The following is a 20,675-nucleotide window of genomic DNA, read 5'->3' as shown; positions in this document are numbered from 1 at the left end:
ATACATTTAAGAAAGTTAAATATTAAGGTAAGACATTTAAAACATGGAAGGAATTGGGATATTAGTAACCAAGTGGATAACAAATAGCTGTTTTCTTTGTTTGCAAGATTACAGAATGTTGGGGATAACTGAAAATTAGCAACTTTAAATTTTACAGGAACTGCATATTTATTATCTTATTTTATTTTCAAAATTATTCCTGTGGGGTTGATGTTATTATAAGCCTCTTTTTTTTGGTTGTGGAAACAAGTTCAGAAATGTTAAGCAATTTCCCCAAAGTGATATGACTTGATGGTAGCAAATCCAGGATTCTAAAGGGAACTCAAATCCATGATTCTAAAGGGCACTCACTTTGAGTTCCTGTGGTTTTCTGCTTTCCTCTGTGACTTTCCCAAATGGAAATACTGTTTCCCATTTTACTAGCCAGAAGAACAAACTCAAATTTGTTTTCATGGCTTTAGATTTCAAAGCTAGCGAATGAAGTACTATATTTCTTACAAAATTTTGTTAAAAATTAGAAAATCAGTTACCTGAATTTTAGTAAGCTATTTAATGCAGTCTCTCATAGAGGAAGAGGAGAATATTTTGAACATTCACATTTAAAAATCAACTGCTTATACTTTTCACTATGTAAGAGAATGTTAAAAATTGAACTAGTTAAATGCAAGAGAGAAAGGAACAGTTTTAACTCAACACTACCTGTAGAATTACACTAAATTCCTAAAACTTGCAACAGACTCACATATATTGCTAGAACATCACGGGGATAAAAAGCTTCTCTCTATGTCCTATAACCTCCAAGCATTACAATACAGAAAGACACAACTGATCCAATTAAATTATACTTCTATATGGATTTTTCACCAATTACATCTAAGAAGAAAATTAGCCTAGAAATTTCCTGAAATAACACTGATTCTGACTGCTGTTTTGAATAAGGCCAAGAGTCATTGCTTAGTTCTTCATGCATTTTTGATAAAAGTTGTTAATAAGATGGATCTGACAGGATTATAAATTTTAAAGGTTTTATACCTATATTTTGTCATAAATATCTTTTTAAAAATGTCTTCAATTTATGTATTTTGAAATTTTAATTTTGTAAACCAAAAGTGAACTTCCATGTTAAAAAAATTAATTCTTTTCATATCTTTTTAGCATGTTTCAAGCATGGTAAAAATCTAACATAGTTCAGGGCAAACTACACTGAACTAAGAGTTTAAATCTAGTTTTGAACCTTCTATTAATCAGTTGTGTGAATTTAAGTGATTTTATTATCACTGGACCTCCATTTGTTAACTATAAAATGAAAGGATCACTTGAACTCTCTACAAATTCTAAAATAATATGATAATAAGATCTAGACTTTCAAAATCCTACTCAGAACATACTCATGAACTTTTACATTAATATAAAAAGACTTCTGACTCATGCGGTTTAATATAAAAACACTTCTGACTCATGCGGTTTACTCTGCGGTTTACTCTGAGAACAAAATCTCGGATCATTATTTAACACATATTGATTTTACTTATATATAATTATTCCAACTTAGATATTTTATTATACAACCTAAAAGTAACAAAATTGGAGAAGTAAGGAATGCAGGAAGCACATATACTTATATGGAGAGAAAATAGTGTAATAGAAGAACAATGGACAAAAATTAAAATCTGCTTTTTAAAGTTACTATCATAATTAATGGTCACAAAGATCACCACTAACAAGGAAAGGTTAAATTATATTCAGTAGCTTCTACTTAAAAAATAGGGATGTGTAGAGCATTTTATGTGTTTCTAGGTTATATTTCTAAAGAAACTGGACTCACAAATATATGTTTTGAAACCTATAAAATTATCATAAATTGGGGCAGGTTTTAGACTATTCTAAATAAACGATTATTATTAACACTGAAATATTGATTTTTAAAAGGCAGAAATTCAGTTGCGATGAAATGTGAAATTCCAGTGTAAGGAAGCCCTTGGAAATTCTCTGTGTAAAAAAGATTAGAAAATGTTAGGGTGCCTGCCAGCACCGCCTTCCTCACAGTAGAATCAGATCCTAGGAATGGCCGCTGCTGGTGTCTATGTACCCAGGGTGAACTGCAGCAGTCGCTTTCTTCCCTAGGAGACTCTCCAAGGCCAGCAACCGTGTGGCTGACAGGATCTTTGTGCTCCAGCCTGGTGTCAGGCCTGAGCCTCTAAGGCGGGAGAGCTGAGTTCAGGACACTGGACCACTAGAGACTTCCCAGCCCCACATAATATCAACTGGCGAGAGCTCTCCCAGATATCTCTGTCTCAGCGCTAAGACCCAGCTCCACTCAATGGCCAGCAAGCTCCAGTGCTGGATGGCCCATGCCAAACAACTAGCAAGACAGGAACACAACCCCACCCTTTAGCAGAGAGCCTCCTTAAAATCATACTAAGTTCACAGACACCCCCAAATATACCACAAGATGCAGCCCTGCTCACCAGACAGACAAGATCCAGCCCCACCCACCAGAACACAGGCACCAGTAACCTCTACCAGGAGGCCGACAAAACCCACTGAACCAAAATCACCCACTAGGGGCAGACACCAAAAACAATGGGAACTACGAACCTGCAGCCTGTGAAAAGGGGACCACAAACACAGTAAGTTAAGCAAAATGAGAAGACAGAGAAACACACAGAACATGAAGGAGCAAGGTAAAAACCCACCAGACCAAACAATAGAAGAAATAGGCAGTCTACCTGAAAAAGAATTCAGAGTAATAATAGTAAAGTTGATCCAGAATCTTGGAAACAGAATGAAGAAAATAAAAGAAACATTTAACAAGGACCTAGAAGAACTAAAGAGCAAACAAATGATGATGAACCACACAATAAATGAAATTAAAAATTCTCTAGAAAGAATCCACAGCAAAATAACTGAGCAGAAGAATGGATAAGTGACCTGGAAGATAAAATAGTGGAAATAACTACTGCAGAGCACAATAAAGAAAAAAGAATGAAGAGAATTAAGGACAGTCTCAGAGACCTCTGGGACAACATTAAACACTCCAACATCAAATTATAGGGGCCCCAGAAGAAGAAGAGAAAAAAAAAGCATCTGAGAAAATATTTAAAGATATTATAGTTGAAAACTTCCCTAATATGGGAGAGGAAATAGACAATCAAGTCCAGGAAAAGCAGAGAGTCCTAAACAGGATAAATACAAGGAAAAACATGCCAAGACATATATTAATGAAAGTATCAAAACCTATAAACAAAGAAAAAATATTAAAACCAGCAAGGGAGAAGCAACAAATAACATACAAGGGAATCCCCCTGAGGTTAACAGCTGATCTTTCAGCAGAAATTTTGCAAGCCAGAAGGGAGTGGCAGGACATGTTTAAAGTGATGAAAGGGTAAAACCTACAACCAAGATTACTTTACAGAGCAAGTATCTCATTCAGATTTGATAGCGAAATTAAAATTTTACAGACAAGCAAAAGTTAAGAGAATTCAGCACCACCAAACGAGCTTTACAAAAAATGCTAAAGGAACTTCTCTAGGCAGGAAAAACAAGAGAAGGAAAAGACCTACAATAATAAACCCACAACAATTAAGAAAATGGTAATAGGAACATACATATTGATAACTACCTTAAATATAAATGGATTAAATGCTCCAACCAAAAGATATACACTGGCTGAGTGGATACAAAAACAAGACCTGTATATATATATATTGTCTACAAGGGACCCACTTCAGAGCTAGGGACACATACAGACTGAAAATGAGGGGATGGAAAAAGATATTCCATGCGAATGGAAATCAAAAGAAAGCTGGAGTAGCAATTCTCATATCGGACAAAATAGACTTTAAAATAAAGGCTATTACAAGAGAAAAAGGACACTACATAATGATCAAGAGATTGATCCAAGAAGAAGATATAACAATTGTAAATATTTATGCACCCAACGTAGGAGCACCTCATTTCATAAGGCAAATATGAACAGCCATAAAAGGGTAAATTGACAGTGACACAGTCATAGTAGGGGACTTTAACACCCCACTTTCACCAATGGACAGATCATCCAAAATGAAAATAAATAAGGAAACACAAGCTTTAAATGATACATTAAACAAGATGGACTTCATTGATATTTATAGGACATTCCCTCCAAAAACAGCAGATTACACTTTTTTTTCAAGTGCTCATGGAACACTCTCCAGGACAGACCATATCTTGGGTCACAAATCAAGCCTTGGTAAATTTAAGAAAATTGAAATCATATCAAATATCTTTTCCGACCACAACGCTATGAGACTAGATTTAAATTACAGGGAAAAAATCTGTTAAAAATACAAACACATAGAGGCTAAACAATACACTACTAAATAACCAAGAAATCACTGAAGAAATCAAAGAGGAAATCAAAAAATACCTAGAAACAAATGACAATGAAAACATGACAACCCAATACCTATGGGATGCAGCAAAAGCTGTTCTAAAAGGGAAGTTTATGGCAATACAATCCTACCTCAAGAAACAAGAAACATCTCAAATAAACAACCTAACCTTACACCTAAAGCAATTAAGGAAAGAACAAAAATAACCCCAAGTTAGCAGAAGGAAAGAAAACACAAATATCAGATCAGAAATAAATGAAAAAGAAATGAAGGGAATGATAACAAAGATCAATAAAACTAAAATCTGGTTCTTTGAGAAGATAAACAAAACTGATAAACCGTTAGCCACACTCATTAAGAAAAAAAGGGAGAAGACGCAAATCAATAAAATTAGAAATGAAAAAGAAGTAACAGCTGACACTACAGAAATGCAAAGGATCATGAGAGATTACTACAAGCAAACATATGCCAATAAAATGGACAACGTGGAAGAAATGGACAAATTCTTAGAAAAGCACAATCTTTCAAGACTGAACCAGGAATAAGTAGAAAATACAAACAGACCAAACCCAAGCACTGAAATTGAAACTGTGATGAAAATCGTCCAACAAACAAAAGCTGAGGGCCAGATGGCTTCACGGGTGAATTCTATCAAACATTTAGAGAACAGCAATGACCTATTCTTCTCAAATTCTTCCAAAATATAGCAGAGGGAGGAACACTCCCAAACTCATTCTATGACGCCACCATCAACCTGATGCCAAAACCAGACAAAGATGTCACACACACACACAAAACTATAGCCCAATATTACTCATGAACATAGATGCAAAAATCCTCAACAAAATACTAAGCAAACAGCATCCAACAGCACATTAACAGGATCATACACCATGATCAATTGTTTTTTTCCCCAGGAATGCAAGGATTCTTCAATATACGCAAATCACTCAATATGGTACACCATATTAACAAACTGAAGGATAGAAACCATATGATAATCTCAATAGATGCAGATAAAACTTTTGACAGAATTCAACACCCATTTATAATAAAATCCCTCCAGAAAGTAGGCATACAGGAAATTTACCTCAACATAATAAAGGCCATATATGACAAACCCACAGCCAACATCATTCTCAATGGTGAAAAATGGCAAACATTTCCTCTAAGATCAGAAACAAGAAAAAGATGCCCACTCTCACCCCTATTATTCAACGTAGTTTTGGAAGTTTTAGCCACAGCAATCAGAGAAGAAAAAGAAATAAAAGGAATGCAAATCGGAAAAGAAGTAAAGCTGTCACTGTTTGCAGATGACATGATACTATAAATGGAGAATCCTAAAGATGCTACCAGAAAACTACTAGAGCTAGTCGATGAGTTTGGTAAAAGAGCAGGATACAAAATTAATGCACAGAAATCTCTTGCATTCCTATACACTCATGATGAAAAATCTGAAAGAGAAATGAAGGAAACACTCCCATTTACCATTGCAACAAAAAGAATAAAATACCTAGGAAAAAACATACCTAAGGAGACAAAAGACCTGTATGCAGAAAACTATAAGACACTGATGAAAGAAATTAAAGATTATACAAACAGATGGAGAGATATACCATGTTCTTGGATTGGAAGAATCGATATTGTGAAAATGTCTATACTACTTAAAGCCAACTACAGATTCAGTGCAATCCATGTCAAACTACCAATGGCATTTTTCCCAGAACTAGAACAAAAAATTTTACAATTTGTATGGAAACACAAAAGACCCCAAATAGCCAAAGCAATCTTGAGAAAGAAGAATGGAGCTGGAGGAATCAGGCTCCCTGACTTCAGACTAACCTCTAAAGCTACAATAATCAAGACAGTATGGTACTAGCACAAAAACAGAAATATAGATCAATGAACAGAATAGAAAACCCAGAGATAAACCCATGCACATATGACCACTGTACCTTTGATAAAGGAGGCAAGAATATACAATAGAGAAAAGACACCCTCTTCAATAAGTGGTGCTGGGAAAACTGGAGAACTACATATAAAAGAATGAAATTAGAACACTCCCTAACACTATACACAAAAATAAACTCAAAATGGTTTCAAGACCTCAATGTAAGGCCAGACACTATCAAAATCTTAGAGGAAAACATAGGCAGAACACTCTATGACATAAATCACAGCAAGATCCTTTTTGAACCACCTCCTAGAGAAATGGAAATAAAAACAAAAATAAACAAATGGGACCTAATGAAACTTACAAGCTTTTGCACAGCAAAGGAAACCATAAATAAGACCAAAAGACAACCCTCAGAATGGGAGAAAATATTTGCAAATGAAGCAACTGACAAAGGATTAATCTCCAAAATATACAAGGAGCTCATGCAGCTCAATATCAAAAATACCAAGAACCCAATCCAAAAATGGGCAGAAGACCTAAATAGATATTTCTCCAAAGAAGATATACAGATTGCCAACACGGGAAAGGATACTCAACATCACTAATCATTAGAAATGCAAATCAAAACTGTAATGAGGTATCACCTCACACCCATCAGAATGGCCATCAACCAAAAATCTACAAACAATAAATGCTGGAGAGGGTGCGGAGAAAAGGGAACACTCTTGCTCTGTTGGTGGGAATGTAAATTGATACAGCCACTATGGAGGTTCTTTAAAAAACTAAATATAGAACTACCATGTGACCCAGCAATCCCACTACTGGGCATATACCCTGAGAAAACCATAATTCAAAAAGACACATGTACCACAATGTTCATTGCAGCTGTATTTACAATAACCAGGACATGGAAGCAACCTATGTGTCCATTGACAGATGCATGGAAAAAGAAGACGTGGCACATATATACAGTGGAATATTACTCATCCATAAGAAGAAACAAAACTGAGTTATTTGTAGTGAGGTGGATGGACCTAGAGTCTATCATACAGAGTGAAGTAAGTCAGAAAGAGGAAAACAAATACTGTAGTCTAACACATATATATGGAATCTAAAAAAAAAATAAAATGGTTCTGAAGAACCTAGGGGCAGGACAGGAATAAAGACCCAGACCTAGAGAATGGACTTGATGACATGGGGGTGGGGATGTGTAAGCTGGGATGATGTGAGAGAGAAGAACTCACATATATACACTACCAAATGTAAAATAGCTAGCTAGTGGGAAGCAGCTGCATTGCACGGGGAGATCAGCTTGATGCTTTGTGACCACCTAGAAAGGTGGCATAAGGAGGGTGGGAGAGAGACACAAGAGGGAGGGAATATGGGGATATATGTATACATATAGCTGATTCACTTTTTTATACAGCAGAAACTAATACAACAGTGTAAAGCAATTATACTCCAATAATGATGTTAAAAAAAACAAAAGATTAGAAAATTTCAACAATGTAATGGTTCTTTTTGTGGTTGAAGGCCTTGTCTTATTATCAAGAATTTAATGGACTAATTTAGCTTCCCTAAAGGTAATAAACACACGAAACATCTTAGACACATGGCATGGTCTAAGAACGTTACAGGAAATTAAACTGTTTGTAATCAGGAATCATTTCCTTTCTTTGTGGTATCATTCAAGGATACAAGAAGAAACAAACGACACACACAAATTAGAGTAATTCCAGAGGGCTTAATGATGGGCCCATCTACAGTGATGTGAGCAGGAAGTATGGAAATCACAAGAGATGGTGTGGTGCCCTGGTGCGGGTAAGAGTAGAGGTGGTAATGACCTCTATGTCTGAAAGGGCAAGGGGGTGGGGACATTTACCTGAATTCAGAAAGAAGTGGTAATAAGAATAGCCTAATTTGAGAGGAACGGTACCCTCAGATAAAGGACATAGCCATCCTGAGGCAATCTCTCAGAGAAAGATCTAAAGAGAATACATATCCAAATGTCATTCTCCTTCTGTCCTAACAGCTCTTGCCAGAACTCAGAGAGCAGAGTTTGCGGACAAATAGGCCAGCCACTTAAGGCACCGAACAGGGTGAAGAATATTGGAAAGGAACATACGGAAGATAACCAGTGTCATTAACTCTTGAGGTTTCATAAGATACACTTTATAAGTGCATGCAGAGGTTGGTGAGGGGAACAAGAGGAGGAGACATGCCCAGTGGGAAAGGAAGAGTCAAGTCAGGTGGGAGATGAGGGGCATGCTAGCTATCAGTGTGAGTATATATATCATAAAAGAAGAAATAGTATCTACTCACTGAATCAGAGCATACAGTAACTAAATAGATTTAAATTATCTCTCACACAAAACTTTCCAACCTAAATAGAAAAGCATACCACCTAAAACTATCTTCACTATTGTAATAGGACATAGCCATTTTTAGCACCAAGATCTTCTTTCCTGTTTAATATGTCAACTACAACAACCAAAACCATATTCCAGTGATATCATTCTGTTTATACTTCTTGGCTGCTAATGTATACTGAGCATTTGCAAACGTCTGGCTCTATGCTAGGCACCTATTTAGTCTATTCAACAAACTATGGTTCACCTTCTCATAATCCCCATTTTGCAGATAAGATAATTAAGACTTAGAGAGATCTAGTAACTTGCTCAAAGACATACAGATAAATGACACAGCAAGGATGCAAAGCCATGGTCAGTTTGTTCCAGAGTCCACAACAATGATTATATTAGCCTTTTATTAGCAGTTTAAGTATTACATTCCTATAATATTCATTACAGCATTCTGCTGCACAAAACAAAAATTCAAAGTTAATGCATATCTAAAAGTTAAATTTTGAATCATAATATTTGAGGTTGTTTAAAAAGCAAGATGATTTTTTTTTGCCTATATTCATAGCATCTACATAATTTCCAATTTAAGTTCCTACATTGTTCTAAATGTAAAGAGTGCAATTGCCATGTAGCTTGTCTACCATTCATGGGCCACTATCTCTCTCTGTCTTTCTCTGTCTCTGTCTCTGCCTGTAGTTAAGAGGAAGTGAAGTCTAGTCACTAAAGAACTTAGGCTTTGGTGATTTATTGAAAATAAAATATTTGTGAGACAAAGTCCCTTTTAACAGTCTGTTGTTAAAAGTTGAGTAGGGGCTTCCCTGGTGGTGCAGTGGTTGGGGGTCCACCTGCCGATGCAGGGGACAGGGGTTCGGGCCGCAGTCCGGGAAGATCCCGCATGCCGCAGAGTGGCTGGGCCTGTGAGCCATGGCCACTGAGCCTGCGGGTCTGGAGCCTGTGCTCTGCAATGGGAGAGGCCACAACAGTGAGAGGCCCGTGTACCGCAAAAAAAAAAAAAAAAAAAAAGTTGAGTAGGTGTTGGGGTGAAGGGCAAAATGGCAGGATAAGAAGACCCTAAGCTCACCTTCTCCCACAGACATACTGAATCTACACTTTACATATACAGTATTTCCTCCAGAAGACCTGAGGACTGATTGAACAGCTACTGCACATAGAAAGACCATATAGAAATGGGTAGGAAAGACAGAGACATGGTATCTATGGGAACGACACCCTCATTGCAGTAACCTGCAGTAGGGGGAGATATTGCTGAGGGGCCCAGGCACATACTCACCTGTTCTGGGATACCGTGAAAAAAATGGCAGTTTAAAGAGCATCTAAACTATATGAAAAGAAAATCCATTTACTAATCCTAGAGATTCTGCCAAATGAGCAGGGCACTACTGGCCCCTCTCTGGGGTCAGAGGTACCAGGGACTCACCATTGTTTGAGTCCCTCTGGGACTCCTCCCAGCCCATACCCACTCCAGCACCAGCCCCAGCCATCCTGCCAAGGTGACATCCAGTGTAGCACTCCCAAAGTACTGCCCTCCAGACTGACCCGAACCAGCTTCAGTGCCCCACCAAAGTGGCCTCAGGCACAGCACTACCCAGAAACCACACTTGGCCTGGACTGCTCCCACTCCAGCCAGCCTACCAAAGCCACTAGGCACAAGCAATATACACAGGAGATTCAGCCACACAGGCAACTCCATCAAGACTGTAGAGAATTAGCTGTTTTGCCTAATTCATAGAAACAAAAACTAAAGTCAAACAAAATGAGGAGACAGAAGAATATGTTCTAAACAAAAGAACAAAATAAAACCCCAGAGAAAACCCTGATGAAATGGGAACAAGTAATTTAACTGAAAGAGTTCATAGAAACAGTCACAAGAATGTCCACCCAACTCAGGAAAAGAATGGGAAAATTCAGTGAGAACTTCACAAAGACTTAGAAAATATAATAATGAATCAATCAGAAATGAAGAGTACAATAAATGAAATAAAAATACACTAGAGGAAATCAACAGCAGATTATATGACAAAGAAAAACAAGCAATATAAAAGATAGAATAGTAAAATCACCCAATAAAAACAGCAAATAGAAGAAAGGATTTTCTTTTTTAAATGAGGAGAGTTTAGGGGACCTTACCTCTAGGATAAAAATCAAGCATTATAACATTTACAGAGTTCCCAGAAAAAGGAGAGAAAGACAAAGAGACGGAAAATGTATTTGAAGAAATAATGGTTGAAAACTTCCCTAACCTGTGCACATCCAGGTGTAGGAAGCACTGACAGTCCCAAACAAGATGAACCTAAAGATATCCACACCAAGGCATATTATAATTAAAATGGAAAAAGTTAAAGATAAAGAGAGAATGATCAAGTTGGATTCATTCCAGGGATGCAAGGATGGTACAATACACACAAATTAATCAATGTGATACAACATATTAACAAAACAAAGGATAAAAATCATATGATCATCTCAATAGGTACTGAAAAACCATTTGATAAAATTCAAAATTAATTTATGATAAAAACTCTCATCAAAGTGGGCCTAGAAGGAGTATACCTCAACATACTAAAGGCCATATATGATAAACCCATAGCTAATATCATACTCAATGGTGAAAAGTTGAAAGCATTTGCTTTAAGATCAGGAATAAGACAAAGATGCCCATTCTTGCCACTTTTATGCAACATAGTACTGGAACTTCTAGCCACAATAATTAGTCAAGAAAAAGAAATAAAAGTCATCCAAATTGGAAAGGAAGAAGTAAAACTGTCACTGTTTTCAGATGATCTGACAGTATATATAATGTCAAAGACTCCACCAAAAAAGTAGTAGGACTAATAAAAGAATTCAGTAATGTTGAAGGATAAAAATCTAATATACAGGGGCTTCCCTGGTGGCACAGTGGTTGAGAGTCTGCCTGCCAATGCAGGGGACACGGGTTCGTGCCCCGGTCCGGGAAGATCCCACATGCCACGGAGCGGCTGGGCCCATGAGCCATGGCCACTGAGCCTGCACATCCGGAGCCTGTGCTCTGCAATGGGAGAGGCCACAAGAGTGAGAGACCCATGTACTGCAAAAAAAAACCCCTAATATACAGAAATCTGTTGCATTTTATACACTAATAACAAACTGTCAGAAAGAGAACTAAAGAAAAGCATCCTATTTAAAACTGCATCAAAAGGATAAAATATCTAGGAATAAATTTAACCAAGAAGGTGAAAGATCTTTACTCTGAAAACTCCAAGACTTTGAGGAAAGAAATTGAAGACAATACAAATAAATGGAAAAATATACTGTGTTTATGAATTGGATGAATCAATACAATTAAAATGTCCATACTACCCAAAGCAATCTACAGACTCAGTGCAATACCTATGAAAATACCAATGGCATTTTTTACAGAACTAGGACTAATAACACTAAAATTTTTATGGAACCACAGAAAACCTTGAATAGCCAAAGCAATTTTGGGAAAGAAGAACAAAGCTGGAGGTATCATGCTCCCTGACTTCAAACTATTCTGCAAAGCTACAGTAATCAAAACTGTATGGTGCTGGCACAAAAACAATCAATGGAACAGAATAGAGAGTTCAGAAATGAACTCACACTTAGCTAGGCAATTAATCTACATCAAAGGAGGCAAGAAAATGCAATGAGATAAAGCTTCTTCAATAAATGTTGTTGGAAACCTGGACAGCTACATTCAAAAGAATCAAATTGATTCTTTATATGGTGATCACACCATATAAAGAAATAAACTCCAAATGGATTAAAGACCTAAATGTAAGAAACAAAACCATACAATTCCTAGAAGAAAACAGGCAGTAACTTCTTTGATATTGGTTTAGCAATATTTTTTTGGATGTGTCTCCTCAGGCAAGGAAACCAAAAGCATAATTAAACCAATAGGACTAGATCAAACTAAAAAAGCTTTTGCACAGGGAAGGAAACTATCAACAAAACAAAAAGGCTGCCTACTGAGTGGGAGAAGATATCTGCAAATCATATATATGAAAAGGGGTTAATAGCCAAAATATACAAAGAACTCATACAACTCAACATTGAAAAAGCAAACAACGTGATTAAAAATTGGGAAGAGGACATGAATAGACATTTTTCAAACGAAAACATACTGATGGCCAATAAACACATGTAAAGGTGCTCAACATCACTAATCATTAGGGAAATGCAAGTCAAAAACCACAATGAGATACCACCTCACACCTGTCAGAATGGCAATTATCAAAAGACAAGAAAAAATTTTTGGTGAGGACATGGAGAAAAGAGAATACAATGCTGGTGGAAATTGTAACTTGGTGCAACCACTGTAGAAAACAGTGTGGAGGTTCCTTTAAAAAATGAAAAAATAGAACTACCATATGGGCCAGCAATTACACTACTGGGTATTATCTGAAGAAAACAAAAACACTCTTTTGAAAATATATATGCAACTCTATGTTCATTGCAGCATTATTTACAGTAGCCAAGATATGGAAGCCACCTGTTTTCATTGATAGATAAATGGATAAAGAAGATGTGGTATAGATGTATACAATGGAATACTACTCAGTCATTCATAGAAAAAGAATAAAATCTTGTCATTTGCAATAATATGGATAGAACTTGAGGGTATTATGCTAAGTGAAATAAACCAGAAAGAGAAAGACAAATACCATGTAATTTCACTCATATGTGGAATCTAAAAAACAAAACAAACACAACAAAACAGAAATATACTCACAGATACAAAGAACAAACTGGTGGTTGCTGGAAGGGAGGGACAAATAACCGCAAAATTTATATGGAACCACAAAAGACCCAGAATTGCCAAAGCAATGTTGAGGAAAAATAACAAAGCTGGAGGCATAACCCTTCCAGACTTCAGACAATACTACAAAGCTACAGTAATCAGAACAGCATGGTATTGGCACACAAAAAAGACAAAGGTCAATGGAACAGAATAGAGAGCCAGAAATAAACCCACATGCCTACAGTCAATCTTCAACAAAGGAGGCAAGAATATACAGTGGAGAAAAGACAGTCTCTTCAGCAAATGGTATTGGGAAAGCTGGACAACCCCACGTAAATCAGTGAAATTAGAACACTCCCCCACATCATACACAAAAATGAACTCAAAATGGCTCAAAGACTTAAATATAAGACATGACACCATAAAACTCCTAGAAAAGAACATAGGCAAAACATTCTCTGACATAAGTTGTAGCAATGTTTTCTTAGGTCAGTCTCCCAACGCAATAGAAATAAAAGCAAAAATAAACAAATGGGACCTAAGCAAACTTATAAGCTTTTGCACAGCAAAGGAAACTATAAACAAAATGAAAAGACAACCTACGTACTGGGAGAAAATATTTGCAAAGATGCAACTGACAAGGGTTTAATTTCCAAAATATACAAACAGCTCATACAACTCAAAAACAAAAACAAAAACCCACTCAAAAAATGGACAGGAGACCTAAATAGACATTTCTCCAAAGAAGATATGCAAAGAAGACAATAGGCATGTTCTCCACTATGGAGAACAGTATGGAGGTTCCTTAAAAAACTACAAATAGAACTACCATATGACCCAGCAATCCCACTACTGGACATATACCCTGAGAAAACCATAATTCAAAAAGAGTCATGTACCAAAGTGTTCACTGCAGCTCTATTTACAATAGCCCGGAGATGGAAACAACCTAAGTGTCCATCATTGGATGAATGATAAATAAGATGTGGCACATATATACAATGGAATATTACTCAGCCATAAAAAGAGATGAAATTGAGCTATTTGTAATGAGGTGGATAGACCTAGAGTCTGTCATACAGAGTGAAGTAAGTCAGAAGGAGAGAGACAAATACCGTATGCTAACACATATATATGGAATTTAAGAAAAAAAAATGTCATGAAGAACGTAGGGGTAAGACAGGAATAAAGACACAGACCTACTAGAGAATGGACTTGAGCATATGGGGAGGGGTAGGGTAAGCTGTGACAAAGAAAGAGAGAGGCATGGACATATATACACTACCAAACGTAAGGTAGATAGGTAGTGGGAAGCAGCCGCATAGCACAGGGAGATCAGCTCGGTGCTTTGTGACCGCCTGGAGGGGTGGGATAGGGAGGGTGGGAATGAGGGAGAGGCAAGAGGGAAGAGATATGGGAACATATGTATATGTATAACTGATTCATTTTGTTGTAAAGCAGAAACTAACACACCATTTTAAAGCAATTATACTCCAATAAAGATTTTTAAAAAAAGAAGACAATAGGCATGTGAAAAGATGCTCAATATCGCTAATTATCAGAGAAATGCAAATCAAAACTACAATGAGGTATCATGTCACATCCGTCAGAATGGCCATTATTAAAATGTCTACAAACAAATGCTGGCTAAGGTGTGGAGAAAAGGGAATCCTCCTACACTGTTGGTGGGAATGTAAATTGGTGCAGCCACTATGGAAAACAGTATGGAGTTTCCTTAAAAAACTAAAAATAGAGGCACCATATGATCCAGCAATCTCACTCTTGGGCATAAATCCAGAAAAGAGGAAAGCTCTAATTTGAAGAGATACGTGCACCTCAATGTTTGTAGTGGCACTATTTACAATAGCCAAGACATGGAAGCAACCTAAACATCCATCAACAGATAAATGCATAAAGAAGATGTAATATATATATATATATATATATATATATATATATATATATATAGAGAGAGAGAGAGAGAGAGAGAGAGAGAGAGAGAGATACACACACACATATATACACATATAGTGAAATAGGAATAATACTTAGCCATAATAAAGAATGAAATAAAGAGACTGTCATACTAAATGAAGTAAGTCACACAGAGAAAGACAAATATTATATGCTTTCACTGATAAGTGGGATCTAAAAAATAGTATAAATGAATTTTACAAAAGAGAAATATTCAAAAAAATAATATTTGATAGACACTTAGTTAGAAGATAATAGATTCAAGCATTTTATAGCTATAAACCAGGTCAATGTGGTTACACACACACACACACACACACACACACACACACACACAACTTCCTCCCTTGAGAATTCCTAAGTGTCTAGAACATAGTTGGTGCTGAAAAAAATGTTATTTGAATAGATGAGTAAATAAATAAATACGCAAAATGAAGTGGCTCTGTTCTAAAGAAGGAACGCTTTTCCTTATCTATGTAAACTTTCAATGGATTCTTGAGTGTGTATAAGAAAACTACATTTATATATTCAAAATACATTAGTCGTTATTATACAGGACTTTTTGAAAAAATGTTAATTAAAATCTGAATAATATTATTCTCGCATAGTTTAAGCTTAAAATGTATATAAAGGAATATGTTGCAAATCATTCCTTCTCCATATTCATCCAGCTTCTACTTTTTTTGCCAATAGGTTAGCAACTGTTATTAAATTCTTATGTCTCCTCATATAGAACTTTTTTTGTATATATAACTGAATATGAATATATATTTCTCTTTCCCATTACAGAAGTAGAGGCATAGGGTACACACTGTCCTCCAATGTGATTTTCCCTATGTTGAAGATATTTATGTTAGTTGAAGAGCTGACTGGCTTGCCATATTTGTAATATACAGCTCTAAAGTGAAAACTAATTTTTTGCACAGAATAAAGACACGCCTTTATTGTTTTCTTTTCATTCAACCTGAAATTTAAAAAAAACCTGCTAATTCCTGATAAAAATATTAACCCCTCTTGCATAGAAATAATTTATTGGTAATAAAATTATAAATACATGATACGTGCCTCTTGTTTCAACCATTTAGGATTTTTTAACAATAAATTTAAAATATTTCTGGTTTATTTTACATATGAAATTGTGCTACACACTGAATAATTTTTGCCTACAGAAAGCAGTTAATGTCAACAAATATAACCAAGCATATCAAAAGGTACATCATTGCACTGTTCTTTTTTTCTTCTGGGAGATTTTTACTAACATACATTCTTTCACTTGGCCTTATATGCAAATATGCTAAGTTATTTATTCAACAAGTATTTAGTGAGGGCATATGACTACATTACTTTCTTTCCTTTCTCCTTCTTTCTAGAACATTCTATAATTTCTGTGTGAAATTACTTAAAATTAAAGACGTGTGAGTAGGAAAAGACAGTTTCTTAAGCAAATTTCAACTCACATTATTTTTTTCATTTTTATTAATCTGAGAATATAAAACTGTTTAATAATTTTTCAAAAGCTTAAGAGAAGTTTTAATTAAATACTACTTTAACCATAAAGATGATGCTAGTGTATATTGTGAACTTTGGTCCCGTAGTCAAGAAATTTAGGTTTCATCACTATCTTCGCAACAAAAAAGTCATAAACAGTATCTAGAACAGTGTGTGGCTCAGTGTTCCAGTCAAAGAGAAACGTCGTTTGACTAGAATAATTTAATAATACATTTTATTATCTGCATACTTCCTTTCATATCCAGAATACTGAAATGAAAATGTCTATGCTGTGGTAGGCAGAATAAAGGCATCCCTAAAGATGGCTGCTTCCTAATATCCTGACCTGAGTATGCTACCTACATGGCAAAAAGGACTTTGCAGATGTAATTAAGATTATAAACCCTGAGATGGGAAGCTTATCCTAGATTGCTCACGTGGGCTAAATCTAAACCAAGGAATGCCCGTGACTGCTAGAATCTGGAAAAGGCAAGGAAATGGACCACCTTAGAGGCTCCAGAAAGGAACAGAGCCCTGCCAATACCTTGATTTTAGTCCAATAAGACCTATGTTGGACTTCTAACCTACAGAAATATGAGGTGATAAACTTGTGTTATTTTAAGACACTACATTTGTGGTAATTTTTACAGCAGAAATAAAAATTTAATACTTCAAGCACATGGGAGAGTTGAAAATAAAATTGAAGAATTCATTAATATTTACCAAAAAACCCAGTTTATGTTCTATTAGCAGTCAAAAATTGAAGCATCCACAAGGGATTCTTACTGTTTTTTAAGGACCAGTATGGAATACAAAAACTTATGAATGTAAAAAAATAATCCACTGTCAATCACCTATAAAATTATGTAAATTTTTAGACTTCATTTAGGGGTTACTTACCTGTACCCAAATATATGAACAAAAGAGTTTTTTATGGTAACGTTTGTTGCATCCCTAGTACTTACAGTACATCAAACACAGAGTAGGCAATCAGCAAATAATTGTTGAATGAATAAAAGAAGGACTAATATAAGATTGGCAAATCAAGAGAAATAACCTAATAATTAATAATTATCTGCATTTGTAGAATTCTACAGAAGGTGTCATATATTTAAAACAGTAAAATTCACTCTTCAACACTTTTATCCCTGTAGGAATATAAGTAATAAAGTGAAAAAAAAATGAAATCAAAAGAGCCCCAATGTGCCTTTGAAATATAATCCAGTTTGTTCCCTAATAGATTATCATAGTGGAGACCATGAAATAAAAACCCAATAATGAAAATTTAATAACCCTAAATACTGGTTGTACTTAGTAAAACATTAATAAAGGGAAAATACAAAAGGAGCTATTTTGCATTTTAGAAAGTTTTCTTATTTTTTAAATAATCCCTGTCACTGTCCAAAACTTCAACATTTCTAGTTTATAATTTGTGGTAAAACTTAGACAAAAGACGTTAAGACAACCTGGTAGTAAAAAATTAAATGCCTTCATTTAAAAACTAATAAATGAAAAAAATTTAGCAATCTAACCTCCAAAGAGACCAGTTCCCTAATTGTGTTTCTCTAATTCTATTCTGGACAAATAATCTTGAATAAAAAAGAGATTTATGTATAGAGAATGCAACAAATTTTTAGTCTAACAAAATTTATGCCTAATTCAAATGTCCAACAAAAAAAGAATGGTTAGGAAAATGGATCATATATTTAAACATCATGTACTAAAACATATATAGCACAAAAAAAGTGAGTGTGAAAAAATTTAAACTTGGTTTGATCTTAATTATTTTAAAACATTCATAGAAAAAAAAGTAGAAAGAAATATGCCAAGTTTTTACATATAATTCATGGCATTATGGATTATTTAATTTTATGTTTTTTACCCTGTTTCTAAAATTTTCAATATTAAATTATTTTATAATCAGAAAAAGCATTTTGTAATGTAAAGGAAAAGTTCTAATGTAAACAATTACTTCTTGATCATTCAGCGTTTCAAATGCTATAATCTTATCAATTCCACAAAATCTCCTGAAGGAATGGGCTGTTTTAGACCAAATCAAGGAGTTTCCAGTGGCATCAAAGTACGTTTTAGGTTTAATCTGAGGAACAAAATCATCTTAAATAATGAAAGTCAATAATAACTATGAGGAAATTGAGTGCTGATAATAGGTTACAGATAAATATTTTACAAGAGAAAAAGCCTATTTTTGGCAAATTACCAGAAATGTCCAATACAGTGAAGTAATGAATTTCCCCAAACAGGAAGTGTAGAAACAAAGGTTAGATGTTGAAGGAAAAGATTATTTTATTTATACAATCACTAATGTTACCTACATAGTGTTAAGTGTCTGAATTATTATGTATGTATGTAATCACATACTCTGTTTGCAGGTATTTAGGACATAAATTCCCTAATTTGTAGAACTAATGTGGGTAAAAATTAGTTTTATATATCACTGCAGGTCAAATAAAAAGGAATACATTGGTGGAATTATAACTTACTGTGGTAGCACAATGAATATCTTTCCATACTGTGGCTTCCCTGGAGAGATCAGAGGCTTCAAACAAATTATCAAAAATCACTTCCCCAATCATGTCATGTCTAGAAAATCTGTCAAAATCATACACACCGAAATGTAGTTTTCGATTGCTTAGTTGATCATATGCTACAGGAAACTGAAAAGTTTCATCAAACACAGGATTTAAAGTTTTTCTGTGCACACGGGTCTGAAATTTCTTTTTCCTATCTGGAAGAAGATACATCTTCACGTAAGGGTCAGAAGTTCCTGTGAAGTCTTTAGCAGGGAGATCTAAGGCTTTGATAATTTTAACAACTAGAAGTTCATTTTCATAATCATACTGGAGGGTGAAGTTAAGCTTCCCACAGGTTTTGACATCTTCTTTCTTGTTGCCCTCAGAGTCAACTGATTTCTGTTTGTAGAGCTCTGGTTTTATTCTCCCAATGCTGGTTGTTGTTTCTCCTCTTTGTAAAATGGGTTCTGTGCCCATGCCAAAATCAACACTGGAAACCTGCATTTGCCTTGGTAGGTGTCTTCTGAAGGAATTGTGTCTGTACACACACACATACACACAAAATCGTTTAAGTAGATCATTTTGATGATAATGTTATATACAGTGGCATATAAACTCTACCCCACACCCAGGATAATGGGAGCATTATATCTACAGCAATAAACAGATGGATACACACACACACACACACACACACACACAAACACACACACGAGTTACTTTTGAAAAACCAGGAATGCAATATTCAAAGAAAAACTCTCCTAAAATTATAGAAACACCTAAAACACACATATGTACATTTTTATGAGCTTTTGGTATTTTTATGTACCATAATAAGCACAAAACTTTTAAACACAATTGTAAAGAAAGATGATTACCAAAAAAGTTCAATATTCTACAAAATGTTACCTGGGTGTATCTAGATGTAAACATTATGTAAACAAATCATTCAGATGGCTGATTTCTTTTCATCTGGATATTTTGGTCTTATGAATTTCCCATTTTAGTGATGACAATATTAAAAAACATAAGTCCACATATTCTTATGCTGTGTTATTTCTAATACTTAAGATAACTAGATGAATGTGTATTTTTCAAAAGAATATATAGTTATGACAGAAAAAAATGAGTACATTTTCCTTTTTTCAACATGGAGTGGGCTTCAGAAACTCTTAAGGATTAAAAGACTGTAGAATTTTAGAGTTTGGGGCTAAATAATAGTTCTTAAAATTCAAACTGAATGTCCTATACTCACTGTTACTATTTATCTCTCCAACATTTCCA

General features: G+C 35.1%; 1 protein-coding gene across 1 annotated transcript in view; it reads right to left on the bottom strand.

Annotated features, from left to right (window-relative positions):
* The window catches only part of SYT10 (synaptotagmin 10), a 77,314-nt gene that overhangs the window by 21,918 nt on the left and 34,721 nt on the right, over positions 1-20,675 (bottom strand). Inside the window, exon 3 of the mRNA XM_019938093.3 lies at positions 19,362-19,929. Coding sequence (XP_019793652.2) covers positions 19,362-19,929 — 568 coding nt within the window. The remainder of the gene's footprint in view (positions 1-19,361; positions 19,930-20,675) is intronic.

The sequence above is a fragment of the Tursiops truncatus genome, chromosome 11, assembly GCF_011762595.2.
Source record: "Tursiops truncatus isolate mTurTru1 chromosome 11, mTurTru1.mat.Y, whole genome shotgun sequence".
Taxonomy (NCBI): domain Eukaryota; kingdom Metazoa; phylum Chordata; class Mammalia; order Artiodactyla; family Delphinidae; genus Tursiops; species Tursiops truncatus.
The sequence above is the reverse complement of the archived record's forward strand: the minus strand, read 5'-3'. Positions and strand labels throughout refer to the sequence as shown.